This window comes from Zophobas morio, unplaced genomic scaffold (assembly GCF_036711695.1).
Source record: "Zophobas morio isolate AGI-343-1 ecotype UQ-CSIRO unplaced genomic scaffold, CSIRO_AGI_Zmor_V1 ptg000049l, whole genome shotgun sequence".
NCBI classification, from domain to species: Eukaryota; Metazoa; Arthropoda; class Insecta; order Coleoptera; family Tenebrionidae; genus Zophobas; species Zophobas morio.
The window spans coordinates 2,660,629-2,683,606 of record NW_026972154.1 but is presented as its reverse complement, the minus strand read 5'-3'; the positions used below and the strand labels follow the sequence as shown (position 1 = coordinate 2,683,606).

Here is a 22,978-nt window from a genome sequence, read left to right as displayed (position 1 = left end):
CAAAGGAATGATGAAAAAAGAAGCCAAAGGAATAAAAAGATTAGAGTGAAAGAAAAATTTGTTGTGGTAGCTGAGTAGTAAAGCCTAGCATATTTCTTCAATAGAAATAATTAGGAAAAGCTCGTGAAAAGTAGAAATCTCTGTTTAATTTTAGGAAATATTTTCAGGTTTGTCCTATTATAATAAATTTTATTACCTTGATTTTTTTTAAATGTGGATTTTTCTGTTACATGTTATGTTAATTTCTATGATTTTAGTGTAAACATTTTGTCGAAAAGGTAAAATAACATATAAAAAATAATGTTATTTCAGTTGGTACTACGCAAATGGAATATATTCAGAATATATTACATGCAACGTCCGTAACATATTTTCCACGTAAATTAATGTGATAAATAATCAATTTCACCTTCCTCATTTTGGTAAATTACAAACTATTAGAGCATATTTTATTCAGTGTAGAAATTAGTAAAATCTGTACACTGTAAAATATTCCATAAAAAAATGCTTTAAATATTTCCCACGTTTCAAGTACGAAAAAGTAGGTTTCCTATTTCTGTCTGTGTCGATTTTTATTATACAGATAATCTCCGAAACTACTGGACCGATTGCTGTCAAATTTTATAACTTAAAAAAAATAACATATTCTTGTACTTGTGGTTTATGAATCCACCCTGAGTTTTTACCCTACGCATCAATTTTCGCAAAAAATCCAAATTGTGTAACTAAGCGACCTTGATTTTTTTTCGTAACTGTTATGCTATTATCTATATTTTTAATGAATTGGGACCATCACTGTTGGACTCACTTCAGGGGCGTGGGAAGTTCTGTTTTTAACTGAATATGACAAACTTTATTACCTTCAATTTTTCAGCAGTAGCTTTTTCTGCCACAATGTTAACAATTAATTAGTGTAAACATTTTGTCAAAAAAGTAAAATAACATTAAAAAATCTATTAATTCAGGTAATAATATGTCAATGGAATATTTTACTTGTAACGACTGTAATATATTCTCAACCTAATTAATATATCTGATAAATAATCAAACTTATTTTTCTAATCTGGTAAAATTATACATTTTTGGAGCATATTGGTCCTTCATAGAAAGAAATTATTGAAGAGAAATGCTTAGAATACTACATTTCATGAAATTTAATAGAAAAAAATATGCTTTCAATATTTCATGGTTTTAATCAAGCAAAATATTCACTTTGAGAATCTAATATGTCAGCAGGTTTTAAAAATGTTATTTACAGGAATCAGAATTTAATTTGGTTCGTTTTTTAATTAACATTTCAAATATCTAGCATATTTTATTTTTTTGAGAAGTGAATTATGTTCTACATATTTTGCGTTTTAACTAGAGAAATTTGGCGGAACTTACTGTAAACATTCTTAGAGAAGGTTAAATAAAATACAAAAATGTATTATTTAATGCGTTATTCACATTTGGAATATATCACGTCCATAACATATTCTTCACCTGGCGCATTTGATGATCAAAATTTAACTTGACAATCTTCGAAAACTAGACATTTATTCTTTTTAGAAGGCATTTTATAAAATTTATTAAATTATGCTACAGGTGTGTCATGTTTTTTACATAATTTTTTCTTTAGTAAAATACTCGTATACAAATGTAATATCGAAAGCCACCTTGATTTTTTGAAAATGTTAAATTAAGCTCGACATTTTATCTTTTGTAGCGTCATAACAAGGGAGGATTTTTAAAGTACTAATTGCCCTGTAGAATATATTGCAAGTGAAGTCCGTAACATATCCCTTACGTAAAATAGAAAACGATCAAGGTATGTGTTGAAAATTACAAAATTCATAACATAGTAATTTAACTGTGGAGTATTTTGAAAATGCTAATAATGCTCTATTTGCTATAAATTCAATGGATGAAATTACCAATCTTTATCACCGTAATAACGCAAAATTCGTCATCTTTGCCGAAAATAATTTTAAATAAATATTTCAACGTTTTATGCAAACCAAACGTTGTTGTTTGAAAGACGTCTGGTAGAATTTTCTTAATGCCAATATTTTGTAATATGTTATGACTTGCATGATTTCAACTGTATTTCCTCGTAATTGTCAGAATTAATAATAGAATTCAGTGAAAGAACCTCGTCACGCTTGAAAAAAGCTTTTTGCATTCACTATTGACGTACGTAGGAGTTCATTAGAAACCCATTTATTGCAGGCTCAATTAACACAAAGTATTTCAACACGAAAAACTACGAGGACGTGTCAAGACAATTTATCTACAATTAATTCACTATTAACATACATTTGATTTATTTGTATTTGTAAGGCGCTACGAAGCAATTAGCGAAACGTTTGGCACCGGCGCATCCACCATTTCTCGCTTCGCCCGAACTCGCTCCAACCTCTCAGCGGAAAATTCCAAATTATAAAATCAAAAACGAATTGTGTCCCAACATGATAATCCCGACGTTTTACGACGTTTTTAATTAACCCGAGCCGTAACGAGGCTGCCATTTAAGGCAGAAGCTGAAATTTTTATCGCCGTATTAATTCGCCGTTTAATATTTTCGTAAAATGTCACCCGAGCCTTCGCCCATATTTCTGCCTTCCAGCCTGCCATCAACACGCAAAATAATCATCAAAACCATAAATACCATTCCGTTGTTCAAGTTCCCGATCGGCGTTCCGTGTCTCTTCGGTATTTTTATTGCGTGACCAGACACTAATCGGTTATATAGCAACCGAGCCAACTAAAACCTATAAATAAACGATTTTACGGTTTCGAATCACAATTTTTTTATACATCTGTTCCTCCATATGAATATTAAATGGTTTTACGAGCGCCGCACTACCAGTTAAAATTACACGCGGATCAAAGCCCCCACCGGCTCACGTCATACGATAAATTTACATTAAAGACACGCAAATTGGACTAATCACGACTAATTACATCGTAATTTGTACTGAATGGAATCGTTTATCTTATCGCCGGGGTCAACAGTTGGGTATTTTTACGCGCGAAGTGGCGCTTGTTTTTATTTTGGTTTCGGTGAGATCGACATCGGTCGCGGGTTTGTTAAACCGGGAACAATATGGAAGGATGCGGCGAGGTGAACCGTAAATTTTTACTGGTTTACGATTGTTTTATGGGAGCAAATGCGGCGATAAGCGAAAACTGGACGATGCAGGTGTAGGTTGCGAATTTTCGCGTGCACACCATCCGATTTAATGATGCAATCAGTCTAAAGAGCGGATTTTAGGCTAAAACAAAGCCAAAATAGGGGATAAAAACACAGGATTTAAGTCCGAAAAATGGCAAAATAGGCGCTTTAGCCAAGTTTTAGGAAAAATAAATTTTTCGTAACGTTTGGTTTTTTTTTGAGATGTACATTTATTTTATTACTTTACATAATCAGCGATCCTGATCTTCGTTAAAATTTGCATAACAAGTTAGATATTTTTCTAAATTTTCGGCAGAAAAATTTTTGAGAAGGATCTCTCAATATCACACGATGTTAAAGGAGAATATTTAAAATTAGAAATTTCAATGGGTTTTAAATCATCTTTAAACCTTTTTCTACAAGTTGGCCTTGTAATACTTTGCTGACAAGTTTAAGCTCTTGTACCCGGTGTTTTTTTGTAAATTATCTTGATACAATTGCGCTATTATATCCACAAACTGATTTAAGGTCAGCCCAATGGTCTCTAATCTAATTATCCTTGTTTCTAAGATGGCAAATTGGTTTTTATATAAGCGAAATTATATTTGAGATGCTTTTATTGGAAATATACCGATTCCTATTAAAATCCGAACACCTTGAATTAGTTGACTGATAAAACTGAAAGTTTCACCAAATGTGCACTAAATCGAACCAAATAAATGATTCAAATAACAGGCCTAAAACTTGTGAAATAAAAAATTTATTTAATAATGTGTGGGTCCACCGTGATTTCTAATGCACTCATGTACTCGGCGAAGCATGCTTGAAAGATGGTTTATGGTGTCCTGTGGGATCTGGTCCCAAGCTTCCTGAAGCCACATACGAAGGTCACATTACCTAGACGTGTGCCCTTGATATCTCACACATGTTCGATTGGTGACAAATCTGGTGAACGCGCAGGCTAGAGGAGAACTTCAACATTATGTAATCAGTATAGTATTGAGCATCAGCGATGCACTTCGACACTGTTGCGTCAAATTCCATAATAACTAGGCTTCGGATTTTAGGTCGTTAAAAAATGAATAAAAGGAGACATTTTTAGGTCCCAAAACTGACGAATTAGGTTATAAAAATCTTAGTTTAGGTTAAAACCCTGGAGGAAAAAATATTTGCTCAACGAAAAAGCATACATCAAAAAAATATATATTAAAAAAAAAACATTAACAAAACATTATAGAAACAAATATTTTGTGTAACTAACAAAAAAATGATTAAATAAACAAACGATCTATAGTTACGTCCACTAATTCTAAGTTATCGTAAAAAAATGGCGATCAAATTAAAGCAAGTCGCATTTAAAAAAAAATAAAATAATAATTCAGGTATTTAAAATGAGTTACAAAAGCAAACTATACATTTCTCTAAATTTTCGATTGTAAATTTACACCTTTGATCACTTAAAACACTTTTAAGTTTTGAAAACGTGCGTTCCACATCACAAGAAGTGATGGGTGCAAAATTAAATATTGAACAATCTACGTTTTCATTATGTATGTATTGGTGGTAGCATTTCCATTACCGCAAATTACGTTATTTACTGAACATATAAAATCGTATTCTGGATTCTTTTTTAACAGAGAACATAATTTTTGGAACGCCATTTCCCCCACCTTTCTTGGTGTGTTTTTTAAAGATATATACACTTTTTCCACAATTTCCATATTTTGGTTTAATTTTAGACCTATAGTTTCTAATTGTTCTATTGCATCAGCAATAATTTTAAAGTGAGTTTTAAATGCACAAGAGTTCATTTTTAACGTTTGCTTTATTCAGGAATTCTTGAGCTTTTTTAATGCTTTGGGCATCTGTGGCTTCAAATGACATTACAACCTAAAATATTCAATATAAGAATGATAGTAAAAAAACATTATATATTAACTGATTTGTTTTAAAACATCAAAGTGTTCTGCATAAAACAATGCTGCTTGAATCCAAGTGCCCCACCTGGTTAATACAGGGAGGTGTATCTGGTAAACTGTTTTTATAAAACTCTGCTCTTATTGATGTTTTTAAAAAGATTTTCTTAACATTGCTAATTATCCCATTGACATCTGGATAATTCGGTCTAATTGTTTCAAACACTGAATGTAACCCATGTGCCATACATGTTAAGTGTGTTATATTTTCTTAAAACACCTTCAAATTAGTACCAGTTTTGATCATGTATGAAGCCCCATCTGATACAAACCATTTAACTTTTTTGTGTTCAGTTCCTTTTGGCCACAATAAAGCTGCAAATTAACAATTAAATAAATTAGCACACCCAATGATTCGTTTATAAATCTCGAGATTGTGTTGCTATTAGTTTTATCAAGCTGCTTCAAAGCTAATGGAAAAGGACGGCCAGCTTCTTCAGAAGATAACTTTCCAATTACTAAATGGGCTATGTATCTTCCTAATCTGTCCGTCGTCTCATCGACGCTAATCCATATATCATTATTGCGAATAGAATTTCTAATTTGTTTAATTACCTGTAAATTATAAAATTTATGTTAAAAAGGTTTTAAATAAAAATTCTAGTGCTCACCATATCGTAATCTTTTGGTAAATACTTTTTTCTCAGAGTGCTTTCTGAGGGTAAATGCCTTCCTACATATTTATGCATAAAATTTTTAAACTCAAGACAACTAACTTTATTCCATGGAATATTTGCTGCGGTAAATGCCCTACATAAATCGGTGCAAAATTGCGTAAAATCATTGTCGGAACTAATGTTTAGTAAAGTCTGTTTACTGGATTTATTCTCGTTCTTTTTATGTGCATCGCAACTCCAGTGTTGTTCAAAGTGTGATTTTTTTTCGCACTTAAACTAGGAAACAAAAATGTGAACATAATTGAAGCTTCAGTATTTTAAATGTTTGCTTACAACTTTTTTACACACTTTGCAGAATAACTCATTGTCTTTGGTTGAAGAAGGAAATTGAAAATTAGTGTTCAAATTATTCCCTAACCATAATTTGATTTTATCTTTCATGCATGATTTTACCTTAGGCATTTTGAGCATTCTTTACTGTATGCACAAAAATCAAAACCGGCCCCAGCACACTCACTAACACGCAAAGACACTCAGTATCACTAACAATAAACTTCTAAAATAAAATGCTTTTTCAGAGATTCACCTCCTTCCGGCTATAATCAAAATGAAATGCAGACCAGCGTTGTCAGTTGGCGACACCAACCCGTACGACTAAACTCAAGGGCGTTGTTTACAATCCATTTTTAAACAATCGGCCAGCCAAAACAATGACTTCACGGAAAATCTCTATTGTGCAAGCACGTCCGCTTCGTTGGTCGTGGAATCCTATTTTAAGTCTTTTAAAATTTACAATTAGGTCATTTAATTAACACTTTAGGTCTCTAACGGTAAATTAGGCATTTTAGGTAGTAATAAATGGGCGTTAAATAAACAGATTTTTTAAAATTCGGATAAACATATAACTTTCGCTGCAATGCCTGAAGTACTTATAAAAACGCAAAAAACCTAAGATCCGAAGCCAAATAATAACCTAAAATGTTTCATTTAATTTAGAATTACACCACAAAACTTTGAATAGCAATAAACTAACCTTTTTTATATGGTTAAAATGATCGCAAAGACATATTGCAGCTTCAATCCATCTTGTCAGAACAGGTTCTGGAGGCAATGAACAAACCGGTAAGGCTTCCCGGAAGGTTTGGTTCCTGAAATGAGCTTTAGGAAAGATTTTCTTTACGTTGGAAATAATACCATTGACACTTGATTCCGGATAACTTCAGCTACTAAACTTAAGGCGTAAGCCAAACATGTTACATAAATTAAGTTGGAATAAAATATTTCATGATGTTTGCCAGATTTAACCATGTATGCCTTTCGTTAGTAGCAGTTTTACTTTTGTTAGTCCAATAAAACTTAAATCGGAAAACGTAAAAAACCTTTTGCAATCTCCGACTGAAAAAGGGGGGGGGTGTTATAAATTTAACCCCTTTTTCTTTGTGTGTCATCGTAGCTCCCAAACGGATGAACCAATTTCAATACGACTTTTTTTTGTTCGGACGGGTTCTTAGCTACGTTGGTAATCACTTAAAGAATTGTTACGTTTTGCGGGCGAATAAAATTGGCTTGGATTAAAACTCAACAATTTATTTCTTAATAACTGGTATTTACACGATTCATGTACAGAAATTATTCCGGCGAGTTTCACTGGACGCTCTTGACTGACTCCGCCACTACCTCAATAATCCGTTCCCGACGGTCACCTCTATTTAAACCCATACTTCTCCGATCGAGATCTTTCTCGAGTATCCATCGCGACTCCGCTTCGAGACTTCCGGTAACCGGTTCCAGACTTGTCTTTGTGCGCCCGAGTCACCGGTCATCGACACACATACTAGAAAAACTCATAGACGTCGCACCGGGGCGGTTATGGGTTTATTTCGTAAAGGTATTTTTAAGTTTGAAGCACTTATCTCTCTGTGGATTTGTCTGTGGAACCGCAACTCCCAAACGGTTGACCCAATTTCGACTCAGTTAATCTTGCGACCCCATTTTTTTGAAAAATTTAAAACAATCTTGAGGTTGTAGGTATGCCTGTTTGGAAAGAAGTTGAAAGTGCTTTGGAGTCTCTACTGTCTTTTCTTATAATAATTTAATTAAAATTTTTAGAAGATACGTCATTTCCTAAAATCAGTCTTATCTTAGCAGGTACTAATCCCCCACCCATTTTCTTAAAGGATACCTTATTTGCCAAAATCAGTCTTATCTTAGCGAGTATTAGCCCCGCCCACCCACCCTTTATTTTCTTAGAAGGTATATCATTACCAAAATCAGTCTTATCTTAGCAGGTACTAGCCCCGCCCCAACACTCTGCTCTCATTCTAACGATTTTATCTCTGTTCAATTGAGATCCACCTTTCATTCGAACTAGATAAAATGAATCACTGAAACAGAGGCGGGGTGGGTGGGCGGGGTTAATCGTATGTTCTTTGGTAGAGTGCAAATGGAAACTAATACAATGTAAGCTGTTAAAAAAGCGCTAATTTTTTTGATATACTATTTGCCATGATTTATTTCTTATTTCAGAAGAAAAAATGAGAAAACGGGTGAATGGCCGGGACTACGTTTAACTTTTTTCTGCAGAGCCTTTTATAAGCAAATAATAGCCCCGCCCACCCACCGCCTTCTTCATTCCAGTGATTGATCTAAATATTGATCAGTTCGATCTTAGCTAGTTTTAGCCCCGCCCCCTAACCTTTTATTTTCTTAGAGGATATGTCATTTACCAAAATCCGCCTTATCTGAACAGGTAGTAGCCCCGCCCACCCACCCTCTCATTTCTTAGAGGGTATGTTATTTACCAAAATCAGTTTTATCTTAGCAGCTACTAGCCCCCCCCACCCACCCTCTCTTTTCTTAAAGGATATCCCATTTACCAAAATCACTCTTATCTTAGCAGGTACTTCCTTGTTTTTTTGTTTGAAAGCTGGTCCAGTCAGGAAGGTTCTTACGAGGATGGTTCGATGAATAACTGGGTTCGCATCGTCTTGGAAAGTAAAAGAAGAAAAAGCAGGAACTGTATATATGGACTTCAAATAGGTTTCCCATAAATGACGTTTCCATAATGTCAAGTTATTTTGTCAGGATTCTTCGTTTACGAATTAATTGAGTACGAGTGTGTCGAGTCATTTTTATTTAAAAATGGGCAAAACTGGAAGGCTAAACTGCAAAAGAAATCCACTAAAACGTATTCTATGTTGCATTCTGTTGCTACCACCGGTCCGTCAACCCCCAGGACACCCCTTTCACGGCTTTTGGCAACCTGCTGTGTCATTGGCCAAAGGCGCCCCACCTGAGTACGCCCTCAGATCCCAGGTAGATACTACGGTATCTGCCCCAGATTTCACACGTCTACACTGTTCCCATGGCTAGATTCACCCTAACTTGCCACCTTCTCTTATCAACACCTTAATACCCAACTTTTTCCTCTTATCACTCAACCCGAGTCCGACCTTGTCAAACCATCACAACACAACTGGGCCTTTACGCCCATCGGCTACTCTGCCTGACTCTGACTAGTTGTCGGCATCTGAGATATGTGTCTTAAGTGGGGGTTAATAATTAAAACTGATTGGTTTTGTCGCCTTTAAGACCTGCACTAAAAACTCCACTTACAGAGCTTTTTAAGGATTACACTTGCTAAACAACGTAAACTAAAATAAAGAACTGTTAGTTTCTCTAACAATTCACTCCTACACCAACAAATTGCTCCAAGGTTACTTCGACAGAACTTCCCTCGCCCTTGAAGTAGTCCAACAAATTCTGCTTCTTTACAAAATTATAAAAAAATGTGTTTTCTAATAACCTTTATGTAGTAAAAGGCAGTAGTGTAAATGACACCCCGAACCCCGCGGGGGCGCAAATTCCAAGGAGGCGCCGTCCGTAGACACACGGACAATATGAAATATATTCAAAGCAAATAACCACCGGCAAAGATTAACTCGATTAACTTGTTTATATTTATACATCTAAAGAATATCATCTAGAATTTTGTTTAATTTGAAGGGGTTGTCTCCTCAAAACAGAGGTCTAGAATTATTAATTAAACCACAATGGAACAATATGATTGTTTTAAATATCATTATTATTCTTATTTGATCATAATTAAATAAAGACAATCAATATCATCAAATCATCAAATAGATCAATAAAAATTGGTCGGAGGCGATAAGTATAATCCGACAAATCCAGCCCTTTAAAAAAATTATGAAATTTGATTTACGATTTAAAAAAGATAAAAGGTATTTGAAGCACATAACTAACGGTATAAAACGTCCTTCAGCACTAGGTAATAGCAGTCTGAAGCTCAAGTGTCTATTTATCTGTATACATCGAATGAATGTCACGTAGAAATTAGTTTGATTTGAATGAGTTTGTCTTCTCTTCTCTAGATATTTAACTATCTACATGGTATTTGTAATATACATACAAAATTTGACAACAATTGGTTCCGTAGTTTTGGAGATTATGTATTTCAAAAACACTGTGTATGCCGAAATAAACGAAGAAAGGTAAATAATTATGTGAAGAGAATTTTCCAGCAAAATAGGTTCCAAACTGCATGTATTTTGTACATTTAGCAAAATATTAATGAAAATATCAGGATTTTTAACAAACCGTTGATGCTTTTGGGGAGGGCTAATGTGAAAAATACACACAAAAATTAATATCTTTGTGTAAATTTGTCAGCTGGGTTTGCAAAAATTAAACAAAATCGTGATGCACTGTCATCTTGATAATTTGTCTTGACGTTTCAAAAGCATTTAAAGCGCTTCAGTCAACAAAACATACATCATAGAGATGTTAAATGATTGACAGAATGAAAAACCGGGGCGGATAATTTTTTTTTTATAATAACCTTTCTGAGTTAAAATAAAGGTATGTGTGTAGATTTTCCATTACAAAATTTTGTCATAAAGTAAATTTCCCCATTATTTTTTTTGTCATCTGTATAAGCATTGTTAAAATATATTAATTGATAAAGTATAAGTATAGATTCATCATATCTTGCACATTTTTGATAAATTGATAAAAACATTTAGGGTTAAAAATCCAGGCGGATGCATAAACCACAAATACAAGAGCATGTTATTTTCTCACATTTCAATAAAGTTACTATAAAAACTACTGTGGTGACGTTATCAAATTGTTGGCGGGGACGATTAGACAAGTTTTTGTTAGCATTTTACCATTTACATGGTATTCTTAGTATGAATATTTAATAAATTGAACGAAAATGTAATACAGTGATCGACTCCTACACTGGTGGTGTACATATCTACTTTAAGTTTTTCCCCTAGCAATAAAAAAAATCCCCAAAGTGTATGATCTTTTATGCTAGTATAAGCGACAGACCAGTCTCCGTAGCGATGGTTTGTGTCCGAAGCGCTGACTGGATGGCTTATTTTTTATCTTAAGCCGTGACTCCTATTATCTATATTTTTTCATTGATTAAATCAAGAATGGTTCACCCTTGTTTTTATTAATCAAATCTCAAGAACGGTACAGCCCATTGTATTACACTGCACTTATCGAAATTGACATACATGTCCTTGGTGAAGTAATGCTGATCAGAACATTTTCCAATGAAAAAACTCGGTAGACATACAGCCGTAACCTTGCCCTGTATACATGCAATCTGATATTTGAAGCAATCAATTTTATTATTTTTATATATAACATATATATTTTTTATATAAGTTTACTCACAGATATCCCCAGAGTTAGGAATTTGTCAGAAACAACTTTAGGGAAATTATGCGAATTTAGACGTAGTAACCATTTTTAACAAAATTTATGGAAAACTTGGTTTTGATATTTTACCGTCGAATCGTTGTAGAGGGAGTGAAATGAATGATAAACAACAGAAATTAAGGCAATTTTTTTCCAAAATTCTTAATCACATACAAATTAGATTTTCTGGCATACTAAATTGACATATTTTTGACTTGCTTAATGTTTTTAAAATGTCATTTTTTGCGAAAAAATTTCCATCTGAACTTATAAAAACGCAAGCACAACAATATACGTTTTTTGATAATTAGCAACAAGTGTGTTTACGTAACATAATGCGTTCGAATCATAGACAGTGGCGGAGTATAGGTGATTAAAGTATGATATAAAATATTCGGAGAATTTTAACTCTACCTTTAAAGTCAAGAAGTTCGTTAGCATCATTCAGTGAATTAAAAAAATATAATATATGTTAAGAGGATCAACTGCGTTTGGAGACAGAGCGATAATAGCTGGCACAGTTTCGTTCCTTAATAGATTCAGATAAAGCTGATAATTAATTTAAATTTTAATCCATGAAATCCATTTGATTTCCAGTAATAATACCAGCCTTCAAGCGTATCGTGATTTTCATTTAATAGAGTCACTACTTAATTTTTTATTAAATTTCTATGAATACAAACACTTAAGATTATAATACATAGTAATTTCGGAATATAGTTAAAAAATGTCATTGTAAATTATCGAGACTGCGCACTTTTATATAATTTGAATAAATTTCAGAAATGGAAATGGTTTCTAAATAAAGCATAATATTTGTTAATCAGATTCAACCAGGTGTAATATTAGAAAACATAAATTCAATCTTTGACACCTTATCTCTGTTTCGTGTAAAACTGGCAGATATTCATGATCATAAAATTTTTAAACAATTTTGACCGTGTTTAATTGTATAGTTTTGCACTGTAGTGATTATTTTACCAATCGTAACCAAATTCACATTGTTAAAGTTACTTATTCGTTTCGTCCGAATTCGCACGAGTAAGTAAACACAACCACTGAATGAAAATTCTGTAAGCGATCCCCATGCAACCGCTTACCCATAGAATGTAAAACAAGAATCTCAAAAAAAAGAGTGCAGCGACTTGCACACCTGTTCGTGTTGACAGCACCACATTAAACTCACCATATCATTAACAGCAGAACTGTTTTCAATCTTACCATGAAAATATTTTCCTTAATGGCTATTAAATGTATATCTATGATAAAAACTTCATAAACATTACTTCCCATGCCACTATTAGCTTTTAAACTTGAACTAAATCCCGCGTGTATCTTTATTATTTCATCAACAATTTTTCTTCTCATGGACGATTTATGTGTCTTAACGATAACATTATGACATGTAAAATTGCTTTTCAATGTCACTCGCAACACTGACTTCATTAATCCACGTCCAGACCCAAACATGACGCATCCGAACAGATAACAGAAACTCCATTATTCCACGGAAACAGAACAATATTTTTTCCCATTCGTCGATTTTGTCTTTCGGAAATGGTAACCCGTCGTAAATCAATCTGTCTAGAGGTTAATTAATTATTCGAAAAAATCTTTTTCGACATGTAATACAAGTTTCTCGTTTCCGCCTTTTATATGTGTCTTTTTTCACGTTTAAATGTTTTCCTAAAATTAACATGTCTCAATTCAAAACGTCAATTTCTATTTATATCCGTAAACGAGCTTGATTTAATTTAAAATTAAAAGTAGAGGCGATTTTCGATGAACCAGTTTGTGATATATCAATTACCGCTAATTAATACAAATTTAATTAACTCTTGGGTGACAATAAAAAAGAAAGGAGTTGTCCATTTAAAAGAGAACACCGAAAGTTATTGCAATTTAATAGATAAATTCGAAAATGAAACAAAAAAGTTGTTTCCTGTTTTTACGCAATAATTGTTTCAGACATCGTACAGATTCGTGTATTAAGATATTTGTCTTCGGGCGATCTACACTGAAGCGATTTTTAGTTGTCTGTTGATTTGAAAATTTGCATGTTGGATTATAATTGGCAAATTATGTAAAAAAAAGCGTAATTTTTTTGAATTCTTGCACATCTCAGAGCAGCTTTAGTGCTGAGAACGGGGTGTGCATTTATTACTTTCTGTATTATGTTACGTCTTGTCAACCGCTTGTATTGGATCAAGTGTGTTAACCCAGCCTGAGCGTGCAACGCCTCCTGGACGACACTAGTACAGCGTTTTTTTTTTTAATTTTATTATTAATTCGGACTAGGTTTCATGTAAATGTCTTACGGGGATTTAGTTACTTTCAAATTTTAAAGTTCACGGTAGGCTGGTCATATGATATTTGGGCGATTCGTGCTTGGTGGTTTTTGGTTAAATGTATTCACAGTTATCGAAAGAAGATCTCGGAATATTAATTAATTTTTTCTTATTTTGCATTTTAACAAAGCGACGAGTTCCTGAAATCCTGAATTTTTGTTATTTTTGTATCTAGTTTTTCCTTCTTTTAAAATATCGACTTCGTTTTAATTAAGCTCGCGATTGAAGTAGATGTTTTGTTGCCGGCAGTAAAAAGATTAATCGAAGATATGGAAACCATAGGCGGAGACAATTATATATATGCTACTTATAGAGTAAATAAAGAATTTTCTTTTTAATTAAATAATCACCATGTGGTTGCCATAAAAAAATCTAAGTGCCTATTAAAAATTGTCCGGAAGTTTTTCAAGTCCAAATTACTTAATTGCTGTGTTTTAGAATCATTTAAAACTACATTGTATTGAGCAAATCAATTGGACAGGATAATGTTAGTTATCAAGCTGGTGTTGCTTAAAGCTGTCAAATTGATGTCAAGTTTTATAAATATTGTCTGCATATAGTATAATCTTGCCGTCACTAACAGCAAGTTCCACGTTGTTGACATACAATAGAAATAGAATTGGTCGTAAAACTGAGCCTTGGGGAATACCACGCAGAGGCATTTTCTTGTAAATGTGGGAAACAATAGGTGCGTTGTACATTCACTGAAAAATCTAAAAGGATGAGACATATGAATAATTCAAAATCGCAAGAACCTGAAGAAAAAACTAAAAAGCGAAGAAAGCGAAAGGGATGAAAAATATGACGACTTTGCATAGAATTGGAAAATAAGTAACGGTAATAGGTTGAATAAAAAAAAAGAGAAAAATAGAATGAAATAAAGTGCTAAGAGATTTGTGAAATTATAACATTGAGTTGTTGGCATTATAGGAAGTATGATGGAAGAGCGAAGGAAGAATTGATAAAGATGAGGTGGGTTGAGGAGATAATGAAGGAATGAAAGAAGATAGTGAGAACAATTTGAAGCTACATAAGACTATAAAGAAGCAACAAAAAACAAAGACAGTGGCAAAATTAGATAAATAGAAATGGAGCAAAATATCGTTATTGTTGGTATACCTGAGACTTACACAATGAAGAAATTTATGAAAACGATTTAATGCCACCATTAATTTATTAAAATCCATCAAACCCGATTTTATTTCTAGTAAAAAAGTAAAAATATTTCTAGGTTCGATAAATTTGATGTCAACAAATCACGTCGTCGCCCAACCGAAGTCATTTTAGGGAGTGGCTTGGAAAGTGTCTTGCTTTTAAAATTGGCAGATTTCGTCAAGAGTGTATTTATTGCTTCTAAACCTATGGAGTGCTCTGCGTTTTCTTCTAATTCTAGTTCTAATATTTCTGTTCAAAAATGTTCTGATAAACTTAAAAAGATCCATGGATTTTATTACAGTAGGTATTGATGGAATGCCGTCTTTTTTGCTTAGGGATTGCGCACACTTTTGCTGGGCCACTTTGTATTATATTTAAATTTTTAATTATAAAATCCGTCTTTCCCTCACTTTAGAAGAAGACTTAACATTTGTCCCATTCTGCTATTGATTCAGACAGTCAGTATGATTCTATGCAGAAAAATCCACAAATTTAGCTGTATTTTTATAATATTAGATTTGAAGTCATTGATAGTAATGGACAATATGCTGTTGTATATACAGGGTAATTTTTTTTACCTGAAATTTTCAAATATCTCGGAAAATAAGCACTCTGTGAAAAAATGTGTATGTATGTACATATACCGGATGTCTGGAAAATGGCGGATTAACAATCCGCTACGCTCCTGACAATCAACTGGTGAGTCTGGGAAAAATAGTAAAAATATTTCTTCTCACATTTCGGTGGAGTTATAATGATTTTAAAATTGTTTCTTTTGCTACGTTTAACAATAAACAACACATCCATTATCACAATAACTAGTAATAAAACTTTTAGTTAGTGTTTCTCTCGCCCATGTTTAATTACCCTGTGGCGGCACAATAATATGTTGATAAGCGGAGAAAGATAAGCCGCTCTGTAGCCTAGTGGTCAAGGCACCCGCCCGGCAAGTGGGAGATGTGTGGTTCGATTCCCACCGGGGCAGCAATATTTTTCTTCGCCTACTTTCAACCATTTCAGTTAGAATGTAGATATGGTTGTGTTGTTTTTGTAATAATTTGATAAAACGCCATTTGACAACAACAATGTTTACCTCATATAAAGCGAAGGTACAAATCAGTAAAAATTGAGTAAGCAATTAAAAATGTTTGGCGTGTCAACAGTTTTCAAACTCTACAAAATGTTCCCAGGTAATTTTAGGTTCCCTGGTGTTTTATATTCGGAAAAATTTAAAGAAATCTGGCGTTTTGTTGCGGAGTGTTTTTTTTTAATTCGGGACTCTTGGGTACCCATTGTGTATTATTTTGGGAGCCCATGGAGGTTTTTTATTGTGTAAATTATTAAAAACAATTTTGGTGGATTTTGTGTACAATGTTTGGAAAATTCTGACCTGACCTGTTTTTGGGTTAATTTTGGGACCCCTTTTTTTTTAATTTAAAAAAATCTTGAGGTTCTAGGTATTCCTGGTTGAAAAGAATCTCAGAGTGCTTTGGAGCCTCTAGTGTCTTGTTTTATAATAATTTAATTCAATTTCTTAGAGGATACGTCATTTGCTAAAAGCAGTCTTATCTTAGCAGGTACTTGCCCACTCGTCCGCACTTCAATTTTTTTAGGCAATATGTCATCTGCCAAAATCAGTGTTAACAAGTACTAGCCCCGCCCATCCGCCCTCTCTTTTCTTAGAGGATATCTCATTTGCCAAAATCACTCTTATCGTAGTAGGTACTAGCCCCGCCCACCCACCCTCTCTTTTCTTAGAGGGTATGTCATATGCCAGAATCACCCTTATCTTAGCAGGTACTAGCCCCGCCCACCCACTCTTTCTTTTCTTAGGCGCTATCTCATTTGCCAAAATCACTCTTATCTTAGTAGGTACTAGCCCCGCGCACCCACCCTCTCTTTTCTTAGAGGATATCTCATTTGCCGAAATCACTCTTATCGTATTAGGTACTAGCCCCGCCCACCCACCCTCTCTTTTCTTAGAGGATATCTCATTTGCAAAATTAGTTTTATCTTAACAAGCACTAGCCCCGTCCACCCACCCCCCTTTTGTTAGAGGGTATATCATTTGCAAAAATCAGTTTTATCTTAGCAAGTACTGATGAGTTTGATGACTAACTTTTACAAAAAGTGATCAAAATTTGAAAACATTACGAGCCTACTTATAAGCACAATTTTGTGTGGATTTTTCTTTTGTTGGTTTTGTTTTTGTTTATAATTTATTCTTATTGAATGTTTTTTTTTGGTTCATTTATTAATGAAAAATGCTGGTTGTTATGGTTATTGTCCTAAAGAAAATAAAAGGTGGATTTCAGTCACCATGGTTACTAAGAAATCAGAAAGTAGGGTTTAGGTGAGTGCAGTGTTGCCAATTTTACTTTTATAAAATTACGTTTTTTTCGTAATCTATATCATTTATTTTTTTTATTAATTTTTGGGACTCCTGAAACCCTCGTACGTAACGTACTGAAGAGTTAATCCGCCGTTTTCCAAACACCCGGTATATATACAGGGTACTGCAAAAATGGCCTATCAACTCTATGACACGTTGTTGAGGACTGTTTATAGAACAGAGAACAAATAATTTAAAATAGGAAATATAGCCCTTAAAAATTTAAATTTTATTTTCAACTTTTCACCATACTCTAATTCACCACCGAGTGTTGGATACATGAAATCAATTACTCTTCCATTATTCAAAATAATTTTGGAGGTATCTTGCTTCCATCCACAGTTTTTTTCATTTTATAATATAACAAAAAACGTCAAAATTGTTCAGAACGAATAGGCAAAATCTGGCTAATTTTTAGAGTTTGTGCGCCATTTTTTCAGCATCCTGTATACTAATTTCGAAAATGCACTGCGTATTACTAAAATCTCTGCAACATTGGTTTCACAAATCTGTGTTCAAAAATTTTAGTTTTAAACCATTCATTCCATCTTCTGAGGTCCTCCAGGGGTCGAACTTAGGTCCCTTATTGTTTTGGATTTTTATCACTGATCTTCGGGATAGTATTCCCTGCAATAAACTTATGTAGGTTGATGATCCCAAATTATACTACATATTATTAATGATTGTTACTATCTACAGTTTTGCTTAATTTCGCTTCACTTTTACTATTAATGTTGAACAATTCAAAATTCAAAGTTGTTTCTTATTACAAATGTTTTTAACTGCAATTTACCCAAAAAAGTAGGACAAGGGCAATTTCAAGGGCTAATGATATAGAGTTCTCTGGAAGAAGAAGACATTGTCAAAATCATAAAGGTTCGGTCATATAAGAAGAAACGATAAGGGAGTGAAGAGGTGACATGGAAGCAAAAATTTCTACGACGTACTCAAAATTGGGTATTTTTTTGTCTCAGACAAAGTGCATAAGACAGAAAAAGAAAAAGCTTTACTACTATACTATAATATAATAAATAATTTTTGAATTTTGTATTTATGCCCATGGATTTATTAGTGCCAAAATAAATTTAGACTGGTAATCCGCGATTTTTTTTTATTGTGCATGGTTGTCAAAAATGCGAGCCCCCAAGTCTGATCTTTTCGCGCCACCCATGGCCGCTCCATCACAAACAAAGTTATCACAAGCAATTATCGCATTTAATTCAGAAGCTCGTTACAAGTAGGAAAAATATTAGCGTAACCATGTTCAACCTTGCCCCGGGGCATACGTTTATTAATAAAATAACGTCACTTGTTTTGTTGCATCCGTCGCCTCGAAAACCGTAAGCATCGTTCACACGAGTCGCCTGCACGTATGTAAATTTTTCTCGTAATAAACAGCGTAATACACCGTGTCTCTACAACTTACAACATTCCTGGCGTGGGCCGTACTGGAATTTATCGCGGCCTCCCGAGCGCAGAAACCCATCACGTCTGTAAAAAAGCCCAATCCGGGCCTGCTTCCGCCCCTCAGGTTACCGCTTTTCGCGTAATCTTAGTCGGCCAGACGGCCGATTCCCGCAATGAAATCGGAGTAGGGGAAAAAAGAAGAGCGGCGGTCATGGCCGCGGTAGGGGAGGCATATTTTATTGATGGCTCGTATTGCCTGCGACAGGTAAAATTGTGGTTGACGTTTGGCTTTTTCGAACGACTCAGCATCGGCCGATTTTCGTAATGGCGACGTTGCAATTATTTTTTTACTGTTGTGGTGTTTGTGGCGGAGTGCAATTTGAGTGGTTTTTATTCGTGATTCGTTCGTGTGCGGGGAGAGGTTGAAAGGAACGACCGGAGATATCTTATTCCATTTTTGATATGCAAATTTTAAATTGTTCGCTGGTACAAAAATTTGGGTGTGCGAGTGATTTTTTATTTATTGTGGTGTATGGTATTGAGAGCGTCATAAATTAATGTCAAAATATATCACCGGTTTGTTGAATCAGAAGTACTATTTTTAAATATTGTTGTAAATTTCGGGAATGCAGCGGAATTTAGTTGGCGATCTGATAGAGGCAACTGGATGTCGTAAAATTTCGCTTTTGCGGCTTCAATTAACACGTCAAAAAGGACAATTTCAGATATATATTTTTATCTATTTATCTATCTGATTAGTCGAGCTTGGAAAATATGCATCAAAAAACTCCAATACGATTCAGGCAAATATGCAATAAAAATCTAAATTCTTTACAACATACTGAACACTTTTTTACTAAAGAACATATGCCGTTGTGGCAACTAGCGACAGATCAATGCTATAAAAAAGGTATAATAATAATAATAATAATAATAATAATATGTTCTTTATTGTCCAACAGATTTACCACTTATAGGACAATATTAATAACAATTATTAATTATTAATATGATAAAAAGTGAGGTTATAATGAAGTCAAGTGACGTGAAAAATCAGCCGGCTCCAAAGCTTGCACTTTTTGAACGAGGTATGGATATAAGGCTCGTTCTTTTAATGTGCGAATCCAAGAGGTCCCTTATACTCGGTATTTTTCCAATCATTTCCTTCTCAATTCATTATACGGTACATTTTCTTGCCTTGTAGAACAAAAAATCAGCGATGAGTGGTATGAGAGGAGCGAAAACCGGCATATGTGCTGTCTAAAGCGCGCATATTCACATTGCTTTCGTTATTGGCGAACTGCAAATGCTCTTGGGGTTTGACTTTTTGCGTTGGAAATATTGATGATTAACGATGTTCTCACGCCTTCAATATCATCAACTTTCAAGTTTACAAGTTCATCTGCCTGGCATGCTCTAGCTATGTCCAAAAGCAGTACATCCTACGACGTATGAGGATATTAGTACACCTACAATTCATCATAAATTTCACAAAATTAAGATAAATATTTTCATATTTGGTGGCGAAAACAAAGCGGTAATAAACGTCATAAAACTGAACTGTAAGTGTCATTTTTCTCGTAAACGTCGTAACTGGGAATAATTTATAGGGATTTTAAGAAATTATTATTATTATTATTATTATTAAACTCGGATACGTTCTTTGCTCTTGGCAACGGTTCCTCGGAAAAAATTCGTCGCCTCATCAAAACGCTGGCCCTAATGTTAATAACAGCCCAGTGGTATTTTATAATACGGGAAAGCTTTAATTTAATTGTCCAAATTATCTCTCCACAAGAACCGGTTCCCGTTTCAAAACATCATTAAAAGCAATCTCTCGAGGTATTTCAGGATTCTTATAAGGGATCATAAGACATTTTTGCATACATTACAGCATTGTTGTACCATCGTAACACGTGGCAGACAATGCAATTTTTCCAAATACGACTATCGTGAACAGATCCTGGCCATTCACCACTCACACTTGTAAATAATTCATTTGCATTACATGAGGCTTGTACGTTTATGCTTGGAAATTTTTTTCTCAAAATATATTCATCACTGTGGCAATAGCGATTAACTTTTTTTGGTATAGATTAGAATACAATCCAAGGCTCCTGTAGCTGTTGGAAAATTGTATTTTTCGAACCACTTGACCTCTGCTACGTGAACTGCTTCTGAATTAAAAATATTTTAAATATTGTGAACTTTTTTCATTATTGAGTTCAAAGTTAGTCGAGGTTTGTCCTTACATTGTCTTTTTAGAAATAGTAAGATGACTCCGGCTATCTGCGTCTCGGGTTTCGTCTGTAAAAGGAGCTCCTCCATGCGATTGTTGATGATTTTTCTAGCCTTGTACGTCCATTAATGTTTTCATGGAAAACAATAATTATTACAGAGTGAATTCCACAATTTTAACAAAGATTTTTTTGTTTCAGAATACATAGAAAAAACTCACCTAGGCGAATTCGACAGCGAAGTGGAGTTCGTCAAACCCAAGAAAATCAGTCCCCTGCCACTCCATAACCACGACATCATCTTCGACCAGATGCGTAACAACTACGGTAAATTTCCCATTTTCCGGAAATCTCAAAATTAATTTTTGCAAATCGTCAGATAAACCACCATTAAGACACCACAGCGGCCACTTTAGACACAAAGAAGCGGAAGTGTGGGACCCTCATCCTCGCTACGAAATCGAGGCTTTCGGTCGCAAACTTTTCTTGGAGTTGGAGCACAATGATCAAGCTTTAGCAGAAGATTTGCACGTAAGTTTTGCTTTTTAGTACTTCGCGATCGTAAACTAGGTGATAGAAGAGTAACAAAAAGTTGGCTGTTATTCCCGTCAGAAATTTGATGACGTCGTCTCAAAGAATTACTTGTTGTTTTTGTTTTTACTTTTACAGTTATTCACAGGTCACAGGTTTAAGAAAATTATATATATTTATGGTTGTGTAATTATAATAATAAAAAGCCCACATACTCTCTGTGTCCGCAATAAGTGACAACTTCTTCTAACGGCTGTTCAATTGAAAGATCACTCAGAGTAGGCGTTGGAATATCAGTTGACACAAACGGCACGTCTGTTCTTATAACATATAGCATATAACAAGTTATGTTTCTGCCAAATGGATGTTATAAGAACCGACATGCCGTTTCTGTCAAATGCAATCCAACGCCCCCTCTAAGTGATTTTTCAATTGCACACATGTTACAATATACACTGCGTTTCAAAAAACTGTACCACTCTGAACGAGCTGAAATTTTGTAGAAATAAACAAGGCATACTTTATGCGTTACTTGTGCAATATTCAAGCCCAAAGATGCACGGGTGCGAATTGATCCTTATTACCCTCATTCGGACCGGTTTTGTCGGGGCATTTAACTTTGTTTCAATACAACACTGTCATTTAATGTCAGAATTTATGGACTACTATTTTTGACAAGCGCAAGTGTATACATATATCGTAAATTAAAGTTTTCTTTATGTTTTGTTAATTTTTGAAATGCTAGACTCATCGTTGTGATATATTATATCTATTTTAAACATTTCGTGTTGTTTGTAAAACGCTAACCAAAGTATGTTTAGTCACCCCCATCAACAATTTGATGACGTCTTTGCACAAATTTTGCAAAGTAAATACTATTTGTACTTTAGGAAATAACATACCTATATAGCTGTGGTTTATGAATCGACCTTTATTTTTTATCTTATTTTTAGAAAAAAAATCAGAACCGTATAAACATTTTACAATTAACCTTGAAATGCAAACCTGATTGCTTTAAAATCTTATAAATGTTTTGAGGTTATCGCAACCATGGTTAATCTAAATTTATCTGTGTATTCCCTCTAAAAACTTGATTACGTCATCTCAAAATGTCTTGAATATCTAGCTTTGACAAATCCTTTCTTACTTGATCCTCCCACCTGATTCTTGGTCTTCCTCTTGATCTGTTATTGTCAGGTTTGCATTCGGTAATTTTCCTCGCGTGTTTGTTTTTCTCCATTCTTTTTAGATGACCATAACAGCGTATTCTACGTGCCTTTATCACTCTTACCATGTCTTCTCCTTTGATAATATCTTCTATTTCGTGGTTCATTAATGTTCTGTATTCTTGGTCTTGTATTTTCTTCATCCCCATTATTCTTCTAACTATTTTTCTTTCAAATCTTCTTATCTTTTCTTCTGCTT

General features: G+C 34.1%; 2 protein-coding genes across 4 annotated transcripts in view; one reads left to right on the top strand and one right to left on the bottom strand.

Moving 5' to 3' along the window:
• LOC135142683 (A disintegrin and metalloproteinase with thrombospondin motifs 9-like) overlaps positions 1–22,978 on the top strand; it is a 226,711-nt gene that overhangs the window by 79,279 nt on the left and 124,454 nt on the right. For all 3 annotated transcript variants that reach the window (XM_064074434.1, XM_064074435.1, XM_064074433.1), the window contains exons 4-5: positions 21,224–21,349; positions 21,402–21,553. In XM_064074434.1, coding sequence (XP_063930504.1) covers positions 21,224–21,349; positions 21,402–21,553 — 278 coding nt within the window. The remainder of the gene's footprint in view (positions 1–21,223; positions 21,350–21,401; positions 21,554–22,978) is intronic.
• LOC135142666 (uncharacterized) lies at positions 4,609–6,284 on the bottom strand. The gene is made up of 4 exons (XM_064074406.1): positions 6,084–6,284; positions 5,745–6,026; positions 5,481–5,688; positions 4,609–5,448 (listed from the first exon to the last, which is right to left on the bottom strand). The coding sequence occupies exons 1-4, from the start codon at positions 6,219–6,221 to the stop codon at positions 5,345–5,347; spliced, it is 732 nt and encodes a 243-aa protein (XP_063930476.1). The 5' UTR covers positions 6,222–6,284; the 3' UTR covers positions 4,609–5,344.

Excerpts from the sequence above, each read along its gene's own strand:
- LOC135142666 (XM_064074406.1), bottom strand. The coding sequence starts at position 6,221 with ATGCTCAAAATGCCTAAGGTAAAATCATGCATGAAAGATAAAATCAAA. Across the intron at positions 6,027-6,083 it reads GCAAAGTGTGTAAAAAAGTT|TTTAAGTGCGAAAAAAAATC; the intron begins GTAAGCAAACAT and ends TTTGTTTCCTAG. Across the intron at positions 5,689-5,744 it reads TACCAAAAGATTACGATATG|GTAATTAAACAAATTAGAAA; the intron begins GTGAGCACTAGA and ends TATAATTTACAG.